The sequence below is a fragment of the Schistocerca americana genome, chromosome X (genome assembly GCF_021461395.2).
Source record: "Schistocerca americana isolate TAMUIC-IGC-003095 chromosome X, iqSchAmer2.1, whole genome shotgun sequence".
Taxonomy (NCBI): Eukaryota; Metazoa; Arthropoda; class Insecta; order Orthoptera; family Acrididae; genus Schistocerca; species Schistocerca americana.
In genome coordinates, this window is record NC_060130.1 from 730409207 (window position 1) to 730431246 (window position 22040).

The 22040-nt window shown below is 42.3% G+C and overlaps 1 protein-coding gene across 1 annotated transcript in view; it reads left to right on the forward strand.

Moving 5' to 3' along the window:
• LOC124554850 (F-box/LRR-repeat protein 2-like) overlaps positions 1–22040 on the forward strand; it is a 275820-nt gene that overhangs the window by 41898 nt on the left and 211882 nt on the right. The window contains 1 exon segment of the mRNA XM_047128517.1: positions 13454–13585. Within this exon segment, the coding sequence (XP_046984473.1) occupies positions 13499–13585 (87 nt within the window). The 5' untranslated portion in view covers positions 13454–13498.

A 22040-nucleotide genomic window follows, 5' to 3' on the forward strand; every position in this document is an offset into this window, starting at 1 on the left:
GGAAATTATGAAATGAATTGGAATCTCAAATGAAACCAACCTGCTTTCAGAAAATAATGTGTCGCATTACTTATCGAATGCCCGTCGTAGATTGCATGGAGGAAGTGCAGCGCGGTGGTCTGTGCGAGTGAGTCGCTGAGTAGAGAGCACAGCTGGTTCGCTGCCGCTGCCAGCTGTGCGCCGTGCGGGGCAAAAATACCTCCGGCCCCGCGTGCACCGGGCAGCCCACCAGCGCTGCTTCATACATACCGTACCTACCACCTCACCGCGTCGTCCTAACAGCATCAACGGGTCATATTGTTGTGAGAATGCGTCGTTTCGCGACGATGTATACAGATACGTCACATAGTCTCCAGCCGCGTCAAATGGTTAAAAAGGGCGACGGTTCAAATCCCCGTCGGGCCATCCAGATGTAGTTTAGTAGTGGCTTCCCTGAATCGCTCCACGCAAATGCTGGGATTATTACTTTCGAAAAAGGCACGTCCGATATCCTTCCTCATCCTTTGGTGATCGGAGCTTATGCTCTGTCGCTCATGACCGCGCTGCCGACGTGGCATTTAACTTACTTCCTTTCTTCGAGAACATTATTGAATAATTTCCTCCCGCTCGTGAAACTGAAAAGATGCTTACCGTAATTGTCAACAATTTACATTGGCTGTTGCACTGGTTGCCATTTTAAATCTTATTGAGCTTTCTTATTACTAATGACTGCTATTTTCCATTTAGGTTACTATGCCCTAATAAAACTATCAAATTTGGGATAAGGTACATATTTAAATGAAAATAGTATTCAACTTTGTTTTAAAATTTCTTCAAAACATATTTCCGCTCAGCATTTAATGAAAGCACAGCAATCTCAGCGACGGCTGGTGTGATTAATCTAGAGAAGACAACCTGTAGCGAAACGGTTCTGTCTGTTTACATATAATCAGTACATAAAGTAAGAAACGCGTAAGACATATATGGATATAGACCACGATAAGTAATCTTTAATAATTCACTGAGCACTGTAACACTACGTTGAATAGCAACGCACTCAGGTTACACCTTACAACTAAATCACACCACCTCGAAATTAGCGAAAGGAAATCAAAGAAACGCGTTCACTCACGGAAGCCATAACCATACCCATACTGCTGCGCATACACTTCCACCAGACGTAATACGCAGTCACAGTAATCAGTGCAGTACAGCGTGAAACAATATTTAGAACAGTGCCTTTTTTGTTCAAGAACAGTGCTGGTAAGTATCTGCACACACTCAGATTTAAGTTCTAAGATATCTCCACTTGAGTAATGAATAATAAATTATTCAGCATAGACGAGTTGATTTTGATAAACAAGGACAAATTTGCCATGTCAGACACGTTGCTTTAACGCAAGGTCATATGTATTTTGCATAAACGTTGATTATAGAGTGGTCCAGATTTACAAAGAATTGCGACCCTATCAGAAGTTATAAAAACAGTGCGGGTGGGTTACCAGTGCAGACGACACGATGTACTTGCTTTCGGTGCCCGGAGGACTGTAATAATGAGCAAGCAATTACTGAGATAGTTTCGGAATTGCCATTGCTGTAAAAAAGTTACATTTCAGAATAATGGGAATGAGGTGCTCAAAAAGTAGTTTAATCTACGTTATCGCCACTTGGTTCACTTTTAAGTACAGTACGCACGTGAAGCTCAACTAATTTTATGTAAATGGATTAAAGCATACACCCTTCACTCTGCCAGTGTGTGGCACATTATGAGAACAGGAAAGAAAATTACCGATTTTTTCGCAGAACCCGACCACATAAACAGATGTTTTAAAAGAAGTCAATCCGTCCACTCGTTTGATGTCTATTCACGGTACAGGGTAGAGTTCACGGTCTACACAGTTAAGAAATTTCTTGCTGTTATTCCTACTGAACGATATGAGATAATCCGCAAATGAAGATCCCTTGATAATTGATACCAACATTGCTTGGCAGCTGCCGTTCTTGCGTATGTACAAGGCAAAGGTGATTGTTCTCAGATTATGCAATTTGAATTTCTGAAGATGGCCTAGTAAGCCAGAAACACAATGAAAGTAATACTGTAGAACAAAAGCAAACTAGCGCTATTCCTTTATTAATTTGAATTTTGTTAGCCGTGGCACCTTGGCAGTCGACTCGTGACTTGTGCGGTTTTTCGCATCCTAGTCTGGATAAAATCAGATATTCTCAGCCAGATCACAAGTATTAACTGAAACAATCGTTCGGAGCTGTTCGGTATGTGGAAATGTTCAGGACAGAGGCGAGGACGGCCGAAGTGGCCGTGCGGTTAAAGTCGCTGCAGTCTGGAACCGCAAGACCGCTACGGTCGTGGGTTCGAATCCTGCCTCGGGCATGGATGTTTGTGATGTCCTTAGGTTAGTTAGGTTTAACTAGTTCTAAGTTCTAGGGGACTAATGACCTCAGCAGTTGAGTCCCATAGCGCTCAGAGCCATTTTTAGAGGCGAGGACGGTGACAGGTATGTGACGACGAACTGATACAACGATTTGAGAGAATACATTTTTCTGTGTGTTGTCAATCGAGATTCATTTATTATGACATCTATCACCAAATGGTTGCTAGCACAATTACAAATTCCTTTGTGAAAGTATAAAAACTAATTTCATGTTGCGATTAGTATCTCGGTCATGGAGGGATATGATTATGGTACGTAGTTCCAGGTATGTATTTATGTTCCCTTAAACGTTACTGTTATAACAACTCGTGATCCTCGTAGTCGATGTCTGCGTTTCTTTATCTGTCACAAAAGAATCTGTATGTTGAGAACTCTCTCCTGGCAGTCATTTGTGTATACACTACAGAAAAAGTACTGAGCGTTTGCAGAGTGCTTCTGGAATATACGGCAGTTTTGCAGGTGAGTCTTCGATGGAAACAGTTTTTCGTTTACTTTTCTGATAAGGGAGTATATTCCAGTAGACTGTTGTTGACAGTGAATCGCTGGAGGTGATTAACTAGACGTCATTTAACATGCGTGCACATGAACTATTGAAATGAGTCCGTCATTAGATGCATCCTCGTAGCTTCAAGTCGCGTAATGATTGATGCGTGTACCTGCTGAGTATGTTGGAAAGGGAGAATGCTACTTCCTTATCTCGAATGCGTTGGAGGAATGCTAGATAACTCTGCGTCTTTATACCGAGTTAGGCAAATGGGATGAGGCACTTTGGATTGCCGTGATATCTTCGGATGTCGAATAGCCTGAAACGTGATCAGGTTTTGTTGTTACAGGTTTCTTTTACGAAAGAAAGAACGATTTAACGAAGGACGGAGTAACACAAATAGCGCAGGCCGGGCAGTTACTCGAGAGATAACCAGTGAGCAGAAAATTTTAAACGTCGGACCGCGAAATGTGCAATTGTTTCAGTGGAAACGTCAAAATGATCTGCAAAGGAAAATAACGAATTGTGTATTTACCAGTCCCCTAGACAGTTCGAAATTTGTTCACGATAAATTATGTCCCCGTACACATTTCTTCTTGTACGTTCACAGTTGTCCCTGTTATCTTAAGCTTAGGTTTGGTAATGACGTATTCGCAGACGCTTATTGCACACGTTCGCTCATTGACAGTAGCATATTTCGACTGATCAGACATTAGTTGCTGTTGTTGTTGTTGTTGTGGTCTTCAGTCCTGAGACTGGTTTGATGCAGCTCTCCATGTTACTCTATCCTGTGCAAGCTTCTTCATCTCCCAGTACCTACTGCAACCTACATCCTTCTGAATCTGCTTAGTGTATTGATCTCTTGGTCTCCCTCTACGATTTTTACCCTCCACGCTGCCCTCCAGTACTAAATTGGTGATCCCTTGATGCCTCAGAACATGTCCTACCAACCGATCCCTTCTTCTAGTCAAGTTGTGCCACAAACTCCTCTTCTCCCAAATTCTATTCAACTCCTCCTCATTAGTTATGTGATCTACCCATCTAATCTTCAGCATTCTTCTGTAGCACCACATTTCGAAAGCTTCTATTCTCTTCTTGTCCAAACTATTTATCGTCCATGTTTCACTTCCATACATGGCTACACTCCATACAAATACTTTCAGAAACGACTTCCTGACAATTAAATCTATACTCGATGTTAGCAAATTTCTCTTCTTCAGAAACGATTTCCTTGCCATTGCCAGTCTACATTTTATATCCTCTCCACATCGACCATCATCCGTTATTGTACTCCCTAAATAGCAAAACTCCTTTACTACTTTAAGTATCTCATTACCTAATCTAATCCCCTCAGCATCACCCGATTTAATTCGACTACATTTCATTATCCTCGTTTTGCTTTTGTTGATGTTCATCTTATATCCTCCTTTCAAGACACTGTCCATTCCGTTCAACTGCTCTTCCAAGTCCTTTGCTGTCTCTGACAGAATTACAATGTCATCGGCAAACCTCAAAGTTTTTACTTCTTCTCCATGAATTTTAATACCTACTCCGAATTTTTCTTTCGTTTCCTTTACTGCTTGCTCAATATACAGATTGAATAACATCGGGGAGAGGCTACAACCCTGTCTCACTCCTTTCCCAACCACTGCTTCCCTTTCATGCCCCTCGACTCTCATAACTGCCATCTGGTTTCTGTAGAAATTGTAAATAGGCTTTCGCTCCCTGTATTTTACCCCTGCCACCTTCAGAATTTGAAAGAGAGTATTCCAGTTAACGTTGTCACAAGCTTTCTCTAAGTCTACAAATGCTAGAAACGTAGGTTTGCCTTTTCTTAATCTTTCTTCTAAGATAAGTCGTAAGGTTAGTATTGCCTCACGTGTTCCAACATTTCTACGGAATCCAAACTGATCTTCCCCGAGGTCCGCTTCTACTAGTTTTTCCATTCGTCTGTAAAGAATTCGTGTTAGTATTTTGCAGCTGTGACTTATTAAACTGATAGTTCGGTAATTTTCACATCTGTCAACACCTGCTTTCTTTGGGAGTGGAATTGTTATATTCTTCTTGAAGTCTGAGGGCATTTCGCCTGTCTCATACATCTTGCACACCAGATGGTAGAATTTTGTCAGGACTGGCTCTCCCAACGCCGTCAGTAGTTCTAATGGAATGTTGTCTACTCCCGGGGCCTTGTTTCGACTCAGGTCTTTCAGTGCTCTGTCAAACTCTTCACGCAGTATCTTATCTCCCATTTCTTCTTCATCTACATCCTCTTCCATTTCCATAATATTGTCCTCAAGTACATCGCCCTTGTATAAACCCTCTATATACTCCTTCCACCTTTCTGCCTTCCCTTCTTTGCTTAGAACTGGGTTGCCATCTGAGCTCTTGATATTCATACAAGTGGTTCTCTTCTCTCCAAAGGTCTCTTCAATTTTCCTGTAGGCAGTATCTATCTTACCCCTAGTGAGACAAGCCTCTACATCCTTACATTTGTCCTCTAGCCATCCCTGCTTAGCCATTTTGCACTTCCTGTCGATATCATTTTTGAGACGTTTGTATTCCTTTTTGCCTGCTTCATTTACTGCATTTTTATATTTTCTCCTTTCATCAATTAAATTCAATATTTCTTCTGTTACCCAAGGATTTCTATTAGCCCTCGTCTTTTTACCTACTTGATCCTCTGCTGCCTTCACTACTTCACCCCTCAGACCTACCCATTCTTCTTCTACTGTATTTATTTCCCCCATTCCTGTCAATTGTTCCCTTATGCTCTCCCTGAAACTCTCTACAACATCTGGTTCTTTCAGTTTATCCAGGTCCCATCTCCTTAAATTCCCACCTTTTTGCAGTTTCTTCAGTTTCAATCTGCAGTTCATAACCAATATATTGTGGTCAGAATCCACATCTGCCCCTGGAAATGTCTTACAGTTTAAAACCTGGTTCCTAAATCTCTGTTTCACCATTATATAATCTATCTGATACCTACTAGTATCTCCAGGATTCTTCCATGTATACAACCTTCTTTCATGATTCTTGAACCAAGTGTTAGCTATGATTAAGTTATGCTCTGTGCAAAATTCTACAAGGCGGCTTCCTCTTTCATTTCTTCCCCCCAATCCATATTCACCTACTATGTTTCCTTCTCTCCCTTTTCCTACTGACGAATTCCAGTCACCCATGACTATTAAATTTTCGTCTCCCTTCACTACCTGAATAATTTCTTTTATCTCATCATACATTTCATCTATTTCTTCATCATCTGCAGAGCTAGTTGGCATATAAACTTGTACTACTGTAGTAGGCATGGGCTTTGCGTCTATCTTGGCCACAATAATGCGTTCACTATGCTGTTTGTAGTAGCTAACCCGCACTCCTATTTTTTATTCATTATTAAACCTACTCCTGCATTACCCCTATTTGATTTTGTATTTATAACCCTGTAATCACCTGACCAAAAGTCTTGTTCCTCCTGCCACCGAACTTCACTAATTCCCACTATATCTAACTTTAACCTATCCATTTCCCTTTTTAAATTTTCTAACCTACCTGCCCGATTAAGGGATCTGACACTCCACGCTCCGATCCGTAGAACACCAGTTTTCTTTCTCCTGATAACGACGTCCTCTTGAGTAGTCCCCGCCCGGAGATCCGAATGGGGGACTATTTTACCTCCGGAATATTTTACCCAAGAGGACGCCATCATCATTTAATCATACAGTAAAGCTGCATGTCCTCGGGAAAAATTACGGCTGTAGTTTCCCCTTGCTTTCAGCCGTTCGCAGTACCAGCACAGCAAGGCCGTTTTGGTTAATGTTACAAGGCCAGATCAGTCAATCATCCAGACTGTTGCCCCTGCAACTACTGATAAGGCTGCTGCCCCTCATGTTTGTCTGGCCTCTCAACAGATACCCCTCCGTTGTGGTTGCACCTACGGTACGGCCATCTGTATCGCTGAGGCACGCAAGCCTCCCCACCAACGGCAAGGTCCATGGTTCATGGGGGGGAGACATTAGTTATCCCCACTAATTATTGTCTTCATCTGCTGGTCGTGGTCCAGTTTGTCACATTACGTTATAGTAAACCGCTGAACTCGTTTGGTGACAACTATTATACATAATTTAAGTTCAAAATTATTAGTGTAACAGTTTGAAATGCTTAAAAGCATCCGTATTAACTTAGCACTGTATTTCACTTCAGAGCGCGCCGAAGTTCCGAATAAGCAATATTTCCTATATCATTACAGCACACTACGTGTCTATGCTGCGTCTGTGTCGGACATACCCACTTGTACTAATAACTAGGGATATTTTGAGATATAATTACGTTCACCATCGCTAAATGGTATGTGTGAGCGGTGTCATCTAAAAATTATTGTTCTCAATTAGTTGGCATTAGAGAATAAGGAAGCAAGCAAACAAATATTGGATTTGTATTTATTTAGATGCTGTTCCTCTTGTCCACGTGTATTTGTTTCGTGCGAGTATAATCGGGCGTCAGAACCATTTCGTCGATGAACGTTTCTTGTTTTTGATTCCTGCTTCGGAAGTTCGCTGCAGTTTCGTGTACGTTGTCGCAACCTTCATCCGTCAGAATAGTTGTAGTGTGCCACCACGATCGAGTTGTTCGTTAGTTTTTACAGAGTTTGGAAAGTCCCGTTAAAAGGTGATGCGAGTGATTTTAGTGCAGCAGTGTAGCGGCTGCGGCGAGGTTGTCGTCCTAGCCACCTGTGGCGAGCGGCCTTGCTCCGGCTCACCGCGCTCAAGGACACCCGCGGCAGGCACACCTCAACTGCGCCGCTGCCGCTGCAGCTGTGCTCTACACACCAGCTGGCCCAGCTGCGCGCGTCACAGGGACAGGGGCTGTGCGCTTCCCCACAGCAAAAAACTTGTAATAAGTGAGTGATATACAGGGTGTTACAAAAAGGTACGGCCAAACTTTCAGGAAACATTCCTCACACACAAAGAAAGAAAATATGTTATGTGGACATGTGTCCGGAAACGCTTACTTTCCATGTTAGAGCTCATTTTATTACTTCTCTTCAAATCACATTAATCATGCAATGGAAACACACAGCAACAAAACGTACCAGCGTGACTTCAAACACTTTGTTATAGGAAATGTTCAAAATGTCATCCGTTAGCGAGGATACGTGCATCCACCCTCCGTCGCATGGAATCACAGATGCGCTGATGCAGCCTGGAGAATGGCGTATTGTATCACAGCCGTCCACAATACGAGCACGAAGAGTCTCTACATTTGGTACCAGGGTTGCGTAGACAAGAGCTTTCAAATGCCCCCATAAATGAAAGTCAAGAGGATTGAGGTCAGGAGAGCGTGGAGGCCATGGAATTGGTCCGCCTCTACCAATCCATCGGCCACCGAATCTGTTGCCGAGAAGCGTACGAACACTTCGACTGAAATGTGCAGGAGCTCCATCGTGCATGAACCACATGTTGTGTCGTACTTGTAAAGGCACGTGTTCTAGCAGCACAGGTAGAGTATTCCGTATGAAATCATGATAACGTGCTCCATTGAGTGTAGGTGGAAGAACATGGGGCCCAATCAAGACATCACCAACAATGCCTGCCCAAACGTTCACAGAAAATCTGTGTTGAGGACGTGATTGCACAATTGCGTGCGGATTCTCGTCAGCCCACACATGTTGATTGTGAAAATTTACAATTTGATCACGTTGGAATGAAGCCTCATCTGTAAAGAGAACATTTGCACTGAAATGAGGATTGACACATTGTTGGATGAACCATTCGCAGAAGTGTACCCGTGGAGGCCAATCAGCTGCTGATAGTGCCTGCACACGCTGTACATGGTACGGAAACAACTGGTTCTCCCGTAGCACTCTCCATACAGTGACGTGGTCAACGTGAGCTTTTACAGTAGCAACTTCTCTGACGCTGACATTAGGGTTATCGTCAACTGCACGAAGAATTGCCTCGTCCATTGCAGGTGTCCTCGTCGTTCTAGGTCTTCCCCAGTCGCGAGTCATAGGCTGGAATGTTCCGTGCTCCCTAGGACGCCGATCAATTGCTTCAAACGTCTTTCTGTCGGGACACCTTCGTTCTGGAAATCTGTCTCGATACAAACGTACCGCGCCACGGCTGTTGCCCCGTGCTAATCCACACATCAAATGGGCATCTGCCAACTCCGCATTTGTAAACATTGCACTGACTGCAAAACCACGTTCGTGATGAACACTAACCTGTTGTTGGTACGTACTGATGTGCTTGATGCTAGTACTGTAGAGCAATGAGTCGCATGTCAACACAAGCACCGAAGTCAACATTACCTTCCTTCAATTGGGCCAACTGGGGGTGAATCGAGGAAGTACAGTACATACTGACGAAACTAAAATGAGCTCTAACATGGAAATTAAGCGTTCCCGGACACATGTCCACATAACATCTTTTCTTTATTTGTGTGTGAGGAATGTTTCCTGAAAGTTTGGTTGTACCTTTTTGTAACACCCTGTAGAATAAGGATGTTTTGCCTCGAGATAGGGGCGGAGAAAACAGCGACTATGGCGGTATTGTACCCAGTGAGCAACACCTGGAAAATCTGCTGCATTAAGGGCCACATTTACGCGCAGCGTAAGGGCCCACGCGACAAAAATTTAGAAATGTAAAAGCCGTTCTTTCAATACTGTGGTGCAGGCGCTCTTATAATCTTAAAAAGTGTAGACGTCACTATTTTGTACGGGCTTATTCGGCTTAATCTTTCAGTGATATCAATCACTTCAACATTCATTTCTAAAACCTCGCACTCCCTCCCGCCAACTTCCCGATGGTGTCAGGCCTTAAATGTCTTGGGTTTGAATGTGGGTAAAAACTTAATTGATTGGCGATTCCATGGCGTGTTGTGTGCACCACGACCAAATAGTGGATAGAATTGGAAGGAAAATCAGCATTGGCCGTATTTTGTCGTTTTATTGTAAGCAAAATCAATTTTCGGTCACTTAGTGACTATCTCAGTGCTGTAATATACAATTAAAATTGGTAGGCACTGGTATCAAGCTATAACCACAAGCGTAGAACGATCACATAATGATAAAACAACAAAATACGGCCAATGCTGATTTTCCTTCCAATTCTAAAAACTTAATTGTTTCAGTCATTCCTTTTTTTTTTGTCTTCGACTGGTATAACGAACATGTTTCCCTATAGCTACAATGTGCCATTTTTAAAAGTGAAATACTAATTCCAGCATTGATGTGAAGCTTAACTTTTTGTCCTTTCCATTCAAGAATGTAGTTCTTCATAACGATGTTAATAAATCCTCTTTGAATACCTCAATGATTTCATTTCTTTGTGTAACTTTTATCTCATCGATTCATGAGGTTATAAATTGTGTACAAACATTTTATACAATTAAATAAAAACCCTTAAATGCTGCGTTCGAAAACTGCTCTGCTATTTTTACAAGTTAGTTATCACAATATTTACGCTTTTTCAGCGTAGCATGCATGTTTAAGTCTTTAGCGCAAGCATGCTTCAGCGTTTGAATGGAAATCTTGCACACACACATTTGATTGTACAAGATGCCTAAAGCCCTATCGATGTACAGTTACGCAAGCATTCCAACGTGCACATGCTTGAGCATCCTTTTCGACAATTTGCAGGGATGTACAAACAAACGTAAGTCGTGAATCGTCTTCGTAGCGACGCTGTGTCAGGAGACACATAGAAAACCAGTCGAAAATTGTTAGAAACGGTAATTCGAATATATGAAAGCCAGTCTCGTTTCAGATAAGTCACGTAACAAAATACGAATTGGTTGATAGTATCAAAAACATGTCGTTATTAAAAATATAAATTCTCCCTCACAAACCGCTACGGTCGCAGGTTCGAATCCTGCCTCGGGCATGGATGTGTGTGATGTCCTTAGGCTAGTTAGGTTTAAGTAGTTCTAAGTTCTAGGGGACTGATGACGAAAGAAGTTCAGTCCCATAGTGCTCAAAGCCATTTGAACCATTCTCCCTCACAAACTACTGGAGGCAAAAGACAACAACGGAAGGTAGGTATTATGAGTAAGAAATGGATGTACATAACTCAACACACGACCATTGCAGATGTGTGTCTATTCCTATTTTGTAGTACTTAAGAGCTCCTTTTGCTCGTGGGAAAACACTTTAGTGCCGTCAGTCTTTCGTGTAATATTATAGCTTCTCTGTTTGCTTTTAATCAAAGGTGTTAAAAGTCATTAAATTATCAAATATTTTTCTCCATTGGTCGTGAAATAGGTACTCCAATCTTGGATATGGCTTCAACTCGCAGAGTAAGATAATTTGAGACTAAGTTTTTCGTTTCTTTAGTCAGTCAATACACTACGTTCGTTTCCTTCTTCGTCAATTTTTTTATGTGACAGTGACAAAGTTGGCCAAACGAAGAAACTGTTTTCCGAGCTGGACATGTCAAGCACACACTGGTGGTGTTCATGATTGATCGTGTAAACTCGTAAAGTTCGCAATAACATGTATGATCGCATTAGGATGCCTGCCGCACATTGAGCTCTGCGTAAGTCGAGATACATTTTCTAGCAGCTCGTGAAAATTCCTCTAAACCCAGCGTAAGACTTCCAATTATTTTAGCGGCATGGTTGGCCCGGCAGGGTCGGCCGGGGTGGCCGAGTTCTAGACGCTACAGTCTGGAACCGCGCTACCGCTACTGTCGCAGGTTCGAATCCTGCCTTGAGCATGGATGTGTGTGATGTCCATGGTTTAGTTAGGTTTAAGTAGTTCTAAGTTCTAGGGGACTGATGACCTCAGAAGTTAAGTCCCATAGTGCTTAGAGCCGTTTGAACCATTTGGCCCGACAGGGAATGTTAGCACCTAACCGGTTTAGAGAGCCCCAGGTGTAAGTCTTAAAATTAATAAAACACTAGGTTAGTAACAGAGCGCAGAATCAGTTCCGTTAAAGCGCTGGAATCGTTTTCATAGATACAGTCACAAACTAACAAACGGTAAAGCTGTTCCGAAAAATATCAGGCGGCGTCCTATCCATTATGAACTGAAATACTCTTAATTTTTGTAAGAAAGTTGTGACATGACGTTGCAACACAGAGATGGACATAACAGAATTACGAGAATAATGGGTCAGAAATTGTCACATAAATAAGAAATATTAAGAAGAAAGTAAATTGTGGTTTGGAGAAAGGAGCAGCGTTAATTTTGACGCTCATAACCATCTTAAGGCCCGGCCTTATATTACAGTGCCTGCTGCACCAATCGTTGGCTTAAAAACAGGCACGGACCAGGCAAGAGTATTCTGCGAGCTGCTTTATCTGTAAGGTATTTTGTGGCTGTCACTGTAGTCTTGCCTGTATGACAGCGTTAGTTGGAAGTAGATGTTTCTTCACGGATGTGGTCGAATAGGTAGTACAGCTTGGCGGCTGCATACTCTTGGATTAATTTTTCGTTTCATCTCAAGGTATTTTTCCTAAATACATAAGATAATGGCTTTTGAGTATCCTCTCCTTCGCAAGGGGTCATCAAACAATCAACGCCCTTCGATAGACATAGTGATTCTGTGTCGTATCGCTGATTCATATTTAGCGCAGGTAGAAATCAATTTTACTCGAAAGAGTGATGTCAAAACTTCATCATTTGGAATACCTCACATATTCGTTATACTAGGCCGGACCTTACGGTGGTTATGAATTTCAGCATTAACGCTGCTCCTCTCTCCAAACCACAATTTGCTTTCTTCTTAACATTTGTTACTTCTATTATGACAGTTTGACCCCACTGTTCTTGCAGTTCTTTGACGTCAGGGTCTGTTTTGTCACATCATGTTAGAATGCCCTTACAAAATTAAGAATACGAGGGTTGGAACTATAATAGTTGTAGGTATTTATTTACAGCTCGTACAAAATGATACGTGTTTCAAAGTTTTACTGACCTTCAAAGTAGTCACCAGTATTGTTATAACATGGTCGTAGGTTGTGTTCCAAAAATGAACAGCATTGAGACACTTTCTGCAGGACCTGGCCATCATTTTGCAGGACAATGCTCAAGCACGTACAGTGTAAGCTTTTAGTGATTTGTTTGACTGATGGGGCTGCTAAGTGCTATACCACCTACTACACTTCCCTGAGTTAAGCCCTCGTGAGTTCAACTCGATTTCTAAGCTGAAGGAAACACTTCAAGGCATTCGCTTCAGAATTGCTTTAAATTCGTCGGCCAATAGACCGCGCCGCTCGAACTGTCAACACAACTGGCACTGCTAAGAGTGTCCTACAACTTCCACATCGCTGGAAACGAGTTATACACAATGCTGGTAACTATTTTGAAGGTCAGTAAAACTTTGAAACACGTATCTATTTTGTACGAGCTGTAAATAAATAGTTGCCACTATTAAACTTCCAATCCTCGTATTTCAGTTCATAAAGGATAGGAGGTCGCCTGATATTTTTTTTTCAAAAGCTTTACCGTTTGTTAGTTTCTGATAGTATCTATGAAAACGATGCCAGCGTTTTCATGGAACTGATTCTGCTCCGTGTTACTAACCTAGTGTTCTATTATTTTTAGGTCTTACACCTTGCGGCTCCCTAGACCAGTTAGGTTCCACACGCAATGCGGTCGTGGAGAAAGAAGCTGGACAAGAACAGAAGGAAACGAAGGAGCCAACAAAAGCCTGTCGTATCACATAGAACTTTTCAGGTAGTGAAAACAACTTCGTAGCCGTCGATTCTTATATGAGTGAATTGAAACTTTTTCACCTTTAGTGTAACATCACAGAATTCAGTACTCATGTGGTGGAGGTAACTGTCTTAGCACAGGAAAGATAAACATTTTACAGACTGTGCCCTCGACGGGAAGATAAATACAAAGTTGTGAGAGCAAAAGACGGTGTGGGTATTCTTGCGTCGCATACGGCTTTTTCCTCCATAATGCCAGGCGCATATTGCACGCAGGCGACTAAGGGCTGGGCAGGGCAGCACAGGGCAGGTTTTTGTGACAAACGGGTGAAAACGCAATAACAGATTGAGGCACAGGCCGCGGCAGAGCAGAGCTTCAGCCTTCGCCGCGCAGTGTCCGGGACACAGTCTTGCGCCACACAGCTGACGGGTGACGGGCGGCACGCACACCAACTGCTCTCGTGGTGTGGGCTCGACAGTGGAAACTGCCTCCTAATATGTGCACACATTGTGTCGCAAAGTATTTCCTGCCCTGCCCTTCGTCGGCTGCGTCTCAGTGATCCGATTGACAGATACTGTCAAAGAGTTAATGAACTACTTCGACCCTTCTCTCCGCGCCAAACTTCCTGGAGCTCCACAAACAGCGATCCCTGGGGTCGATAACTCGAGACGTATATGTATTCCATAAAACTGAGAGAGATCATTTCGTGCAAAGACCCACAGGACTGTAATAGGAGTGTCTGGGAGCTGGGCAGATGGAAAATGCACTATAGTTTGCAGAAGTTCACCAGCATCAAAACATGAGAGCATGTATGTGGGACACATAATCTGAAAGTTCAGCGTCACAATACAGCGTTGTGCCATATTAAATAAGTTGTACACATTAAAAAATTAAATACAACCAGAAATTATTCCCAGAACCATAGCAAATGCTACGGGAAATGGTTATTTTAGCTGATAGTGACGTGGTGTGTTATTTGTGAGGTTTCCCAAGAAATCTAGGGGCAGTGAATCTCTTTCCTGAGAAACAAGAGGAAGGCTCAAAAGATCCTGGTGATGGCTGGCAGAGGTGCAATTCGTCACCCCTGTGCATCCCAGAAAAGTCCAGTGGGGTTCGTATCTACGATCTTGGCTCGATAGTCTATTCCTGGTCTGTGGAAAATGCATCATAGAGAAGAGCTCGATGTGGACGGGCATTACCATACACAAAGAGGACCATCAACGAAGAGGAAAGAATACACGTGTTGCTGCAGTACCTCATACAGGGTGGTCAGAAAAAGTCTGAAAAGCTTGTAAAAGGGCGTTGCAAGGTAGGTTGTGCTGAGAAATAGTTAAGGAAAAATTCTATACGTTTCGCCGTTTCAGAGTTAATTATCACTGAAGGTAACCAATCAGGTCTTTGAGCGCGCAAATTCCAGTGACTCGCCAGAGATTTGTGCTTCGTTTGGTTTCCTAAAATCGAACAGTAGAGCGATGCAAAAGTTGGACATGGGACGGTAGTAAGGCTCGAACCCGAACCAAGGAGTGAGCGGTCTCTAGCGCTATCATCGGCGCTACTAGAACAATTGGCACTAGGTGTCTTTGACGAGTTGTCTGAATTTGCGCGCGCAACGGTCTGATTGGCCAGCTTCAGTGTTAATTACTTCGGAGAAGGCGCAACGTATCGATTTTTTTTCTTAAGAATGATTTTTCAGCACAACTCACTCTGCAACTCCCTTACAAGCTTTTCGGACTATTTCTGGCCACCCTGTATAAATGTCTGGGCACTAGAATGTCTCTCAAACCGCCAGCGATGATTTGTGGCTCTGTACTACCATTCAACACAATGATTACCCACATTAGAAGCACCATCTTGGTCTGCCCACGATGTTTGTGATTTCTTACTGTCTACAACCTTCCCTACGTTCGGCTCTGTAGCCGAGCGGTCAGTGCATGTGACTGTGTGCGGCGGATGATGATGATGATGATGATGATGATGATGATGATGATGATGAGTTGCTCGGTTATCAGCGCCCGTACAAATTCCCAACCTTTGTCCAGTCCAGTCTCGCCACTTTCATGAATGATGATGAAAGGATGATGACAGCACTAGCACCCAGTCATCTCGAGGCAAGTGAAAACCCCTGATCCTGCCGGGAATCGAACGTCGGATCCAGGGAAGTAACATAAAACATTCATTATGCATGAAACTCTGCAAACCTTCTTTCATCCAAATCTGCGTTACATTTGCGGCACATTTTGACAATTATATCTTTAAAAAGCGAACATGTTCTTGTGATCTAGCCAGCGAAAATATTTTTACCTTGTCGGTCGCAGCAAGATGGTTATCGACACTGTGGGTACATATGGGTTAACGTTCAGCTGACTGAGTTGTACGCTTGTGTGCAAGTCTTTCGATACTGCAGCAAATGTGTGCCCTATCGCCAGGGAAGGTCGTTGGGACAGACATCCTGTGGTGTTCGTACCACAAAGCGTGAGCAGTTACCAGAACAGAGTATTCCTCGTATTTGGACGAGACCTCGTAGCCTGTTGTCCATAAGGATTGCTAAGCTTTGTTAAAAAATTTTAAAAAATAAGAAATCAAGTAAGGTTCATATTATTTGTACGTAAAATTGAATATTCATCCGCGTCCGAGGCAAGTTTATATTTAGTAACAAAGACGCTCATCTGGGCTTGGGACCGGCAGTGGCTGTTGCAAGGCAGCTAACCCCAGGCGGAGGCTCAAGAGATTTCACGAGTTGAGATACGTGAGATCTTGGTTTAACAGAAAGAACAACATACAAATAGACATCAAGCAAAGAATAGCAGTGTGAATGAAATGCATGTTTTCCCCACAGGGAGACGCCCAGCTCAAAATCTATATCAGCAAATACTGATATGAGAATCTGTAATACAGTGATATGCCCAGCTGTAATGTACGGTTCAGAAACCTGGTGCATGACAAAACACGAAAAGGATAAACTGTTAATATCTGAAAGGACAGTAATGAGAAACTATGGGGACCAACCGTGGATAAAGGAGGATGGAGGAAGAGGACGAGGAGGAATGAGGAAATATCTCTCTTGAAGCAACAAACAATAACAATAAAGAAACTGAAGAGCAAGAGAAGCCAGTGTGCAGGGCATTTAGCCCGTATGCCAGAAGAAAGACAGATGCAGAAAGCATTTAAGGGGATACCGAACACCAGACGCCCGATACGAAGACCAAGGCAGCGCTGGATGAACGAGCTGGTGATGGGCCTGGCAGCCCTGGAGACTGAGGACACCTGGAGGATCCGAACACAAAACAGAAAGGAATGGAGGCAATTCGTGGATGCAACAATTGGTCTGTATGGCCTGTGACCGCAGGATATATATATCTATGTAAAATTTAATGTTGTGAAAACACTACCTATCGTAATAAGTAGATGGTAGGTCATTTATAAAAAAAGAAAAATCACTGTAATGTGCGAGCTGGCATGCAGTGCGGTCCGGTACTTGTTGAGAGCTTAGTTGCTGAGTTAGAAAAGGAAAAAAAAAAAAAATTAGAAACAGCATTGCACTTTTATTGTATTTTGGAACGAAATCCTCCATCTAGATAGAAAAAATTTTAGTTCGGTTTTTACCTTACAACTCGTTCCGTTGTGCACTATCTTCAGATCAGCGGTTGAAAGCATAATGTACATAAATAAAGCTGCAAAGATAAATTGGTCACGCCCCAAAACTGTGCGCTAATGTCATGTAACACTGCCTCCAAGCTTGATAATGGCTACAATTCGACGAGGAAGGGATTCCACTAGTTTCTTCACGTTTGTCATATCCAGCTGAAGCATCTCATTCATTGATGATTAGATCCCGTAGAGCTACCAAATTGGCGGGGAGGGGGGGGGGTGATATTTAGATATTTACTTCTACGTTTCACCGCTGTTGCAAATAGTCTCAGACAGTTACTATAGGATTAAGATAGTGTACCTGAGTGTTCACCCAACCAGGAACGTGTACGTAAGGCCCTTTGAAAGCGTCTGTTGTCATCTTGGAAGTTTGGTCTGTCCACAGCATATGCGTCATGAAAATGTAGAAGAAAGGGCAAAAATCTGGTCGCCGAGAATTATGAAATAAACATTCTGGTTTGTTCTCATGGCAGCCAGAAGAATAGGCTCAAGTCATGGTACGAAGAACACCCCCAAAAATCACAGAAGCACTTCCTACCTTAATCACACCCTCTACACACTGCGGGCTGAGAGCGCCATTAGACCGTTGGTGCTCTCTTCAGCTTTCATTATTTGAAAAGAGGTAAAATCACAGCTAGTTGAATGCCGGGATGGTTCCTTTCAAAGGGCACGGCCGACTTCCTTTCCCGTCCTTCCCTAATCCGATGAGACCGATGACCTCGCTGTCTGGTCTCCTTCCCCAAAACAACGAACCAACCACAGCTAGTTGGACCACAATACCTTCCTCCAGTCAGCTATGGTCCAGTAAAGTCTTTGGCCCATTGAAGAAATAAAGTCTTCTGCTGCTGGACGCAATAGCCTTTTACGAGACGGCTCCAAAAGCCCATGCAACCAGTTCCTTTCGCAACGTTCGTTCGGAAACTGCTTGACATGAATTTGCATTCACTGACAGCAAAAATTCGTGTCGGGATTGAAATCGATTGTCACTGACAATCCTCCGGTCCTTGATTGTTTGGATATTTTTACGGCTATCATTCGACGTAGACGCACCGGGCAGTCCGCGCTGATACACCAACAAATAGGGCATCTTTATTCACGGCAGTCATGGACACGTCCAAACACGACAGTTTATTTCAGTCACCTTGTCAGGCCTACACGTCGACCCGTTTTTGCACCATCTACAGCGCCCGAAGCAACCAGTGAGCCCTTTTAAGGGGGGGATTAATATTTTGTCCAGTGAGGTTACGCAACAAGAATTCTAGCACGAAATATGCAATCTCTTCTACATTTACCCAAGGCTAACGTAGGAGCTATAAGTATGAACCTAGACTTGTGGTAACAGATATGAAGAAAACAAATGTACTGCCACATGGCATTGACATATTACACCTTAGTCAAATGACGTATCAAAAAACAAAAGAAAGAACCACTCCTGTAGCTAAGGAATTGGAGGAATTAGTACTTTTTGCATTTAAAACCATAAGTGAATGAAAACTAGCAGATATAATGTTTCTAAACAAATACTCTAGGTAAAAGAAATAAGTATATCGTGTGTCCAGGTCTAACGAACGCGTGGTAACATAAGACCTATAGCAAGATGCGCCCTCAACCCTGCAGACATACACTGGGGACAATTACATCCCACACAAATTTCTTTTGTTGATTACTCACTTGATTTTAACTTTGGAAAATGTTAGTGAGCATGTAAATTAGCTTGATAGTGCTGGCCTAAGCAGCCAGTATGTTGTGTTTTTTTTTTCTGCTCTACCTGCATAGTAATGTTGATAGATTGTTGATGTTGGATTTGTTGGACCCCTGTGTGTCTTATGTGTATTAGATAGGCCGTGCTACCAAGGAGGCTGATCAGTAACAAGCAGACTAGATGCAAAGGAGATTTAGCTTCTGCCTCAGCAACCGTGACAGAAAAACAAAAAACAGCTGTACTTCATGCGACTTAAGCATGTGTCATGAACACAGAGTACTAATATGCTATGAGCGCATCGAGTGACAAACAATATCAAGAAATTATATAGGTAAGACAGACTGCTGCAGAATCTGTAACTTCTTTGTTTTGTCAGTAAATCTGACATTATTTGTGGATAATGGGATCGTTGTTTTGCTCATGACGCGTTTAAGTGATTCCCTATCTTTTTTTTTTTTTTTTTTTTTTTTTTTTTTTTTTTTTTTTTTTTTCTTTCACACCCAATGAGTAGAATATTTTTGGCTGTTTCTGTATACCGGTTCATTCTTAAATTTATACTAACTCTAAAAACTTATTTTCTTGTTTAGGTGATGACAAAGTATTTAAAATTTCATTAACCTGTAATTCAACTAAAAGATAACACCATATGATACTCTTTAAAAATCAGTATATATAGTGGTTTTATGTACGTGTGTCTTTTAAACTGTCGTCTAAAAGATGTCGCTCTATGGTTGGGGTAAAATATGAAAGGAAAACAAGATGGAGACGCGATACTGTTTCTTTAGGACTTCTAATTAGTTATTAACGAGCTCAAATATAAACCATGACGCGATGAAATGTAAACATCAAGGATTGACAGTCACTCATTAAACCCATGTTTAGGAGGAATGAGAACGTGTTAAGTGTTGGCGAGTTCATGCTTTTGGATAAATGGCCCCCAATCCTTCCCCCCCCCCCCCCCCCCCCTTTTCTCCCCACTCTCCTTCACTTCATATCAGAAGAGCTTATTGGACACCATTTCGACAAATTGCCGTTTTGAAGTGCAGAGCTAACAGATATCAATTTCCGTAACAACCGGTAACTGTAAATCAATATCTTCGATTACTGGTTGAATTAAAGTGTTCTAAATTGGTGAGGTAGTTTAGTTTATCAGTACTTGCGTTAGTAGGTGATGCATTCATGATGTGTATTATGATCACAGAGACCTTTCTTGTTTCGAGTCTCATCGCTGCATATAGGAAGCACTGAGGTTCATTTGTTTTCGGACGAGCGCTTGCGTCAGAATTTGTCGCGACAGGTCAGAATGTCATAGATATGCCTATCGCCAACAAAACAAGATGACAGCTCAAAATACACCAAATGTCTGTTCTTCCTAGGATTATTCCGCAACTCGTCTAATTAATTTGAACTCACACCTTGTGTTGGTAACGCCTTTACTAGCAAATGCACTAATAAAATACGTCGGTATGGCTACAAATTATTCATGGAAATAACACAACTAGCCATTTGTAGCTATCTCCCAAGCCATCCCCCACCCAAGTTTTCTCAGTTCGGTGAACTAGTTAGTTTATGTTGAACAACTTAAAACAATCACAGTTCCTGTAAGTTGTACAATAACACGTAGTGAGAGTATCTTCGTCGGCAATCCTGATCTTCTGTTGCCTAAGTTACCTATTGGGCGAGATGTCTTTCTACACCGACAATACTTTCCTATCAGCTGCGTTCTGTTGCTACTCAGCAGGGACGTATCGAAAGTACAAACAGTATTGTAGATGTCACTGCGAATCATGCTTTAGCAACGGCTACAAAGTAGCAATGTCTTTAATGCAAGAAACTTACAGAATTTAAGGATCTGAAAAATAAAGTGCACATATCACGGAGGAAAATGTGAAGACCTTGAATTTACGGCACAGAGTGCAAAGCAGGAAGAACTTACTAACGTTAACGTAACTATTCTTACTTTTTAAAGGATGGTGAGTTACGGAGTGAAGGAAGGAGGGGGGAGGGTGGTGTGTGTGTGTGTGTGTGTGTGTGTGTGTGTGTGTGTGTGTGTAATAAACTGGTAGATTCTGTGAATTCAAGATAACCTCCGGAATGATTCGAAGTTACGTAAGTTTGTAGAATTTCAATCCAAGTTTAATTTTCCGTGAATGTAAAATTTTCCATTGATAATTTTCTATGAGTAACTGTCAGTTTTGATTGTCGGAACAATAAAGTAAAAATAACATCGTTCTGTCATGTAAAGAATGCCGCGCGACTGTGTTTGGTACGTCGTAACTGCAACATGTGAACGGGTAACTCATCTATTTCCAGACTGGTCAACTCAATAAAAGCAACTTATACAGAATACGCTAAATTCAGGTTACTTAAAACATCAGGTAGTGTGTAAGAGCACTATTATATCCGTAAGTAAGTGTTGGTGGAGCCACACAGCCCGTGTTGCCTTCTGGTATTTTCATACTTCGAGTAATCAGCTTTGCTGCATGTGTGTCATTTGCTGAGCTTGCAGCAAATTAGTAGCAACGTACTGCGTATCTATCCTTGCAATAGCTTTCGCCGAGAATCTGACTTTCCTTTTGTTGTTCCTCTCAGATAGTAAATCGTGCATAGTAACAACCTGCAAGTTACTTTTAATGAAAATGTCCGAGGCTCTTAAAAACCGCAGAGTAAATAGAGGTGTGCCCCCCCTCCCTCTCTCCACCTCTCCCTTCCTCCCACCCCCACCCCCTTCTATACCATATAGGTACCATTTCATCAAAATAGTGTTAGCGAAGTTCTAAATTAGTAGGAAAACTAAGTTTTTTTATTACGAACTGCTTTAATTATTTACGTGATCTTCCCACTTTTGCCCTTTCATACAGGACGTAAAAAGTTCTAGTAAATAAATACATACAATATAGCACTGTAACGGCGGAACAGGGAAAATAGTAAATGCGTTATTGCGTTAAAGATATAGTTCTTAAGCATCATGTTTTATGCTAAATTTTCTCTATTTTCGAATTTCAAGTTGTTCATTATCTATGGATGAATGTTTGTGCAAAGCATTATAGCAGAACCCCACTCTGTTGATATGCCCCCCCCCCCCCCGCCCCTCCCCCCCTCCACCTCCCTCGCCATCGCCTCCGC